The sequence below is a fragment of the Prosopis cineraria genome, unplaced genomic scaffold (assembly GCF_029017545.1).
Source record: "Prosopis cineraria cultivar Desert tree isolate PC_DT_omini unplaced genomic scaffold, ASM2901754v1 PC1, whole genome shotgun sequence".
NCBI classification, from domain to species: domain Eukaryota; kingdom Viridiplantae; phylum Streptophyta; class Magnoliopsida; order Fabales; family Fabaceae; genus Prosopis; species Prosopis cineraria.
Genome location: NW_026555332.1, coordinates 46131491 through 46138285, shown reverse-complemented (window position 1 = coordinate 46138285; position 6795 = coordinate 46131491). Strand labels below are relative to the sequence as shown.

The following is a 6795-nucleotide window of genomic DNA, read 5'->3' as shown; positions in this document are numbered from 1 at the left end:
AGGAGAATAAACAAAAAATGGTACTAACGACTTAACCCAAAAAAGAAATGGTTTATGAAGACAGATCATTTGCGAGTGCGTTTTAACAAATAGTTTTAGCCCAGTACTTGTCTTACTCTCTCGCTTCTTGCTTGACTTTCTACCTGACTTGCGTGTTCTTTCCGGTCACTCCGTCCGCGTTCATCCCCCCGTGTTTCCCGCCTTCTTCCTATATTTGCTTCTGCAAGGTCCCTCAACAACTCCCATCTTCATTCATTCATTTGTTCCAGATGACCACGCGTTAATTTTCTCATCATGACATAGATTCAATTATGTTGCTTCTTTTCATTATATTTTTCTTGCTTTCGTTGTTTTTTCAGCAACGACACTTCCCAATTCATTCCAAAACAACAAAATAAGCATTGCCAAAAAGAACTGCCCCCATTACATCCGATTCATTCCATGCTCCTTTCTTCAAGACCTGGAAATTTCAACAATTCCAACACAATCTTCTGCTGATCCAGGAAACACAAGTCAACATCGATCTACAACTGTCAATGCAATGAGGCACCCATGCTCGCCTTACATTAAATTCACAGCTAAGCTTGAACATCAGTCTACTGTTTAAAAAAAAAAAAAGTTATGAACCCAATTTTAAAGCAGCACCGAACAATAACAGTCGGTTAATATGGTATATAAATAGATAAAAAGTATGAACAGAACCTAACTGTTGATAAATATGGCATCCCTTGCATAATCTCAAAATTCACGGAACGTGCCAAACGTCGGGGGAGATTCCACCTGACGTACCACAATAGTTAGAGAACTTGTCTATTGCTTGCACTTGATTAACTGTCTTTTGTATTATGCTCAATGAATACCTGACAACCTTGAAGGTGCTGAAGAAACAGGCATGGGACCATGTTTCACGTTTAGAATAACACCCTACATAGGGAACTTCAATTCAATCAACATGTTCCTTGTCACACATCATAAACCCTGTGAGTTAACTGTGAGAGATTATAATGAACAAGACCCCTCGACCTCGGCAATCCATTATCATCCACAAATGTCAAATACGAGAAGTGTTAGAAAATGAAAAACCTTTCCTCCTTGTGAAGGAGAGTAGAGGAGGGGGGGAAACAAACAAATCCCTATCTATATCACACGCAACAAGATCAGTAAGATCTGCTTAACAAATTGTCGGAAACAAACTGTCTCTTGCTTTTAAGATGTAAAATCATGAGAAAAGGTATGCTATAAGGGGATTGCAGGTCATAATCTATAATAATATCTAAATACACAAACATTTAAGCATACATACACACGAGAAACTTGATCATTGATTTGATTTCCTTCATTTTTAAGATCCGTACGTAGTAACTAGCCAATAATTTGGCTCTCTTAAGTTATGCCCCTTGTAACACGAAAAAAAGCTTTTCATTTCCCCAAGGGCCACCATGTTGCTTTATCAAGATATGAAACGTCCAGTATAGTCAGCCGAGTGACTGCAAAGATGCTGCGTAGAAAATTTAGAGTGCAGTTTGAAGTCCAAAATGACATCAAATGGCATAAATCGGATTTATTTCTGAATCTGAATCTGAATGATGCCCTAGATGTTTCTTGGAGAATTTGGCTTTCTTTCTCACCCTCCGAATACGTTTGTATTTAAGCACAAAGTATGTCATAGCACCAAGAACACCCGCCATCACAACTCCCCCTATCACAGTAACAAGGATCGCAGCCCATATGTTTCGTCGACCAATTACTATATAAGATGATGAAATGAATGCAATTGTGGTACAAATAGAGGCCAACCACATCAGCTTGTTAATCACTCTCACAACCCTCCTTTCAGACTTTGTCTCCCCTCTAACAACTGTAATTTGAACCACGACAACAGCCAATGACGTAAAGAGTGCAACTGCATTAGAAATAAAGAAGATCTTAAAAGATGGAGTGGACACCATAACGGCCATCCCACTATCAAAATCCCCACCAGGAACAGCAAAAATTGCAGAAAATGCAACTGTTGCAAAGAGTGAAGCCACCACTGTAACTGAGTTGGTAGCATTGTTGATCCCCGCCCTGTGCAGCTTGCGTAGCTCCTTGGCAATCCCATCCACATTCTTGTTTGTTTTCCGAGTTTGTTCAAGCTGAATGTGGACCTCCTTCCTAATCTGTGTCACAGTCCTCCTTAGTTCATCCCTTGGTTGGTTAAGATCATTGGCTTTAACTCCGCCGCTACGAATCAGACAATCTCTTATCTCTAGGATTTCTTCAGATGGGGGGAGTCCTTCAGCAATGTCAAGAGATGTTTTATGGTCTCTTGTTAGGGCATTAACATTGGTTTCGGGATGAAGCAATAGCTCACTCACTATCTGCATGATTTTATGTCGGTCATGAATAGACTACATCGAAGACAGGCATGACATATGGGTAATGCCTACATATACAAACAATGAGAGCCAACATGATTCAACCAATTCCGCTACAGACGAATTTTGCTTGTTTACACTAAATCTGTTAATTCATTAGTGGCTCCTAGGAATTGCTTACTTGGTTAAAATCATATCACATTATACACATGAAAGCAATGAACATAATTACAAAATTTATGAATTGCTGCATGGATTTCTGATAAAATTGTTTGAAGTTCAGCCAAGTCGATACCTCTGCCCTCTTTTTCCTGGTGGCAATATGTAATGCAGTATTGTTAAACTTGTCAGGTAGCGCAACAGTTGATGGATCTGCATTAAGAAGCAACCTCACTACTTCACAACTAACCCCCTTTACAGCCATATGCAACGCAGTCTGCCCTTTCTTATCAATCCTTCGAGTAAGTTGTGGATCTTTTTCGAGTAGTGATTTTACTATAAAAGCATGTCCCTGACGAGCAGCAAAATGGAGGGCATTCTTTCCATTGGACCTAGATAACTCCACCTGCCTAGGATCTCGTGATAATAATAGATTAACAACATCCGCATGCCCTTTTGTAGATGCTGATATGAGAGGAGTTGAATTTGATTGTCCAAATGTATTTATTAGCTCTGGATCATGGTCTAGTAACACTTGTATAATGGCTGCCGAAAATTCACAGTTAAATCAGTTAGTTGTTGTATATGGCGAGTATCAATGTCCTTGATCACTACCTTCAATGTTAACTACAGCGTCATTCTTTCAGAACCCATTAAGAAGTATAAAAGCAAGCCAAGGGTGAAGTGTCATGTAAACTTTCCAAAACTCCTGATGATCTTCCTCCACTTTATCGTGTTGCTAAGAGGTTTATATGTCTTTGGCATCATCAGAAATTAATCGATTAGGGGGTCCCCAGTAAGAAATAAACCCACTACTGGTAACAAATGCCACAATGTAAATATCCTGTTGTCAGTTATAAACAGAGAGAGAGAAGGCAAGATGATTAATACCTAGGTGACCTTGGCTAGCAGCAATATGCAAGGCATCGAAGCCGGATTGATTTTTCAAGGAAAGGGCATCCTTGGTGGCGTGGGGTAGAAGCTCCTTCACCACGTCAATATGCCCCAGCTCGGATGCCACGAACAGAGCTGTCTCCCCCAACTCGTTGACCTCATTGACAATGGCGGACCTAATCTCCTCGAGCTCGGCATCAAAATCGGCCCCACTAGGGGTTCCGATCATCTGGGCATCGATTTCTCCGAGAATGTGTCGAATAGCTGCGGCGTCACCACGCCGAGCGGCGAGGTGAAGTTCGGTGTCGTTGTGGCGGCCGGTGACCTGCTTGACGTACTTCTTCTTGTCGAAGCGCTTGCCGGAATTGGAGAGAATGGATTTACTGGAATTGGAGGCCTGGAGGGATTTACTGGAGTTGGAAACAAGGAGTGCCTTGGCGGAAGAGGAGAGGAATAGAGTGGAACGAGGGGTGGTGGGTGTGGGGGGTTCAGAGGGAGTGTTCAAGGCGATTCCTTTTTTGAGATCCATGAGCCCCCCCTGGAGATGATTCGGCCCCTCGAGGCGATGGCTTGCTGAGCAAGAAACGAGCTCCCGATTTGGACCGTTGTGTTTTAACGGATTCCCACCGCAGCGTGTCTCGCCATTCACATTCTTATGAGTGCCTAATTTCTCATGAGGACAAGAATTTTGTTAGTTTCCCTTTCGCGCCAAACGGGGAACAAAATAATGCTTACTTATCATCAATTTTTTTTTTTTTTTAAGGAAAGAAAGAAATGATACCGACCATGAACCGGCATTTGGTCCGGTCCGGAGCAAGCCATGAAACCATGATGAAGCAAATCAGTCAAGAACCGGTCTGAATCGGGAAAACCGGCAGGCTGGGTGGGTTACTGGTTCAAGCTTTAGATCTGGAAAAAAAAAAAAAGAAAAAAATTAAAATCAGATGGGAGAGCTGAGAGAGGAAGAAAATCAGGAGGAGTAGAAAGAGATATTCAAATGAAATAAATTAAGAGAAACAATTATTTCAAGGAAAGTCATCATGCTAGTCGCAGTTCTTCAATCACCAAACCATCATATTTACAATTAAATCATAAATCCGATTTCCACCCCGAAAAAGAATTCATAAATCCAATGGAAACCAAAATGTTGTACCTTAAGGGAGACTTATCATGATGAAAGAAGAGAAGAGAATGAAGATGACCACATGAAGAAAATGCGGAAGGAGAAAGACGAAACGAGAAGGAATGTAAATGGATTGCCCTTCTTTATCTCTCCATGCGATCAGCATTAATTTGAATTGATTGATTTTAGTATCATATTGTGACTAAAATTCATAAAAACTCTCTTTAACTTTAGCTATACGCAACATCCTTTACCTTTAAAACTTGATTGAAAACCTCCAATATCTTTTATTTTTATGCATAAAAGCTCGTTAATACAGTTGGAAGAAGCCGAGAAGATGACAGGCGGTGATTGGGATTTGATTGATTTTTATTGTCATAATATGAATGAATGGAGAAGGAGGCGGAAACTAATTGGGAAATAGAAAAGGTAAGGACACTACAATTTATTTATGGTCAAGGTTTTTAATAGGATTTAAATTTCAAATTAAAATAATTAAATTTTATTTTAATATTTATAAAGCATATATGTTGGTTATATCCAATAAATAGAAAACAGGACAAAACTTGCTAATATTATTTTTATCTTTCAAACAAATTAAAGGATAAATAAATAAATAATTCATAATCTACCATTTTCTTCTTTAGGTTGAATACTTCTTCTTTAAAAAAAATATTATAATTTATTATTGTAAAGCAATTTATTTTTATGATTTTATATGTATATTATTTAAAAATATTAAATTAATTACAAATAATTTAATCCTGGTTCAATTAAGGTCCAAATTTGTCTGGTTTTTAAAAACTTGATAAAAACATCGTGTCCATTGGGTTTTGGGTCAACAAAAATGTACCTGTTCATGGCCCGTAGTGTCTCGCCTCTGAACGCGACGGCCTTTTCCAGGTAACAGAATTTGGCGGATGCATATGTGCGAGAAAACTGAATAGCACATCCAATTATTTTAAAACTTTTAAAACGTAGTATTGGTTAATTAATTAATAATTAATTGCAATTTCATCCAGAATTTAATAAGTTTTGATTGAGAGGTTGTCCAGAAAATGAATCAGAGATGCTTTTGTGAAAAAGTGCGCAAGTGTGATGCTTTTGTGAAATATAGACTAAAGTAGCACAGGGCTAGATTTTTGAAGGATTATTGAACTTAGTCTGTCGGGTTATCAAACCAGTTCACAGGACACCTTCTGAAAAATCAACCCCAAGAAAAGAGATGGAATGAGCCGAAACAAGAAAGCATGCCATAAATCATAATCAAAGAAACAAATCTGATCAATGAAGAAGGGGGAGGAACGGAAGCATATCTTAAGAGCCACAAAAGAAGATCCCAAATCTGAACTGAAACCGTGAAGCATCTCCTTTTTCTAAGCGCCTATCGTTGGAGAAAGGCAAGAAAGGCACCGAAGAGCAGAGTAGAGGCGAGCCAAAGTAAAGAGCTACAGTCACCAATCTAAACTTTGAAGATGCTCGAACCATGACTTGCATGCGAGAAATCAATGATGGGAGGAAGGAGGGAGAGTGTGGGGAAGACTACTGGACAGAGTCACAAATTGGAGAATGGGGAAGGATTCTGAAATGGAGAAGCACAAGGAAGGATATTGGATGAAGGCATTGAGTCGAGGGTGGAGAAAATAACTGATAAAATTTAAAAAAAAAAAATCGAGACAAAACATGTAAAAATACTTTAAAAATACATATAAAAATTGTTTATAAATATAATTATCACTGGGTCAAATTAGATAATTGGTCCTGAAGGTCAGTTCGAGGTCTAATATAACCTGCACAATTAACCCCATCTAATCAATCTAGTCTTTTAAGGCTATCCTTGCAAATTCACTAACTCCAAATTAAGGTAATCATGAAATTAACTCAAAGGATTATCAAGTTTATAAAATCATATAAATAGAATTCTAAGTTTTTAAGTCATTCTAATATACTTTCTATCGCACCCGAATATTGACTTTCTCAGGGAGGGAAGACCGATAATGTAGGAAAATGAGACTTACTACCAAAGTGTTTAGGAGACCATGAAAACCATATAATTGAAAAGGATTGTCTGCAAAAAAAGTTTGGAAGTTAATTGTGTGTGGAAAAAATGTTAAACATCCCACAATACTCATTTTTAAGAATAAATACCCTAAGTTGATTGCATAAAATTAAGTTGACCTCTTAATCATCTCTTGATTACCCTTTATAATCACATACAAAATAAAGATAAAAAATTATGAAAACAAATTATTTATTTACATA

The 6795-nt window shown here is 38.2% G+C and overlaps 1 protein-coding gene across 3 annotated transcripts; it reads right to left on the bottom strand.

The window, feature by feature from the left end:
• Positions 1-561: 561 nt before the first annotated feature.
• On the bottom strand, positions 562-4875 carry LOC129311629 (ankyrin repeat-containing protein ITN1-like). Of its 3 annotated transcripts, none has more exons than XM_054954018.1 (6): positions 4196-4875; positions 3408-4073; positions 2653-3062; positions 869-2360; positions 703-780; positions 562-599 (listed from the first exon to the last, which is right to left on the bottom strand). In XM_054954018.1, exons 1-4 carry the CDS (start codon positions 4230-4232, stop codon positions 1542-1544), a joined length of 1932 nt encoding a protein of 643 aa, XP_054809993.1. In that variant the 5' UTR covers positions 4233-4875; the 3' UTR covers positions 562-599; positions 703-780; positions 869-1541. The 3 variants fall into 3 exon arrangements, with proteins under 3 accessions (XP_054809993.1, XP_054809985.1, XP_054810002.1); XM_054954010.1 differs by lacking the exon at positions 562-599 and having other exon boundaries at positions 708-780; positions 861-2360; positions 4196-4319; positions 4564-4875; XM_054954027.1 differs by lacking the exon at positions 562-599 and having other exon boundaries at positions 726-780; positions 861-924; positions 1304-2360.
• Between the last annotated feature and the right edge of the window lie 1920 nt (positions 4876-6795).

Coding starts and splice junctions, on each gene's coding strand:
- LOC129311629 (XM_054954018.1), bottom strand. CDS start 4,232: ATGGCTTGCTCCGGACCGGACCAAATGCCGGTTCATG. Junction 4,074..4,195: donor GGACCAAATGCCGGTTCATG/GTCGGTATCATT, acceptor ATGAGAAATTAG/GCACTCATAAGAATGTGAAT. Junction 2,361..2,652: donor CCAGGAAAAAGAGGGCAGAG/GTATCGACTTGG, acceptor AAAATCATGCAG/ATAGTGAGTGAGCTATTGCT.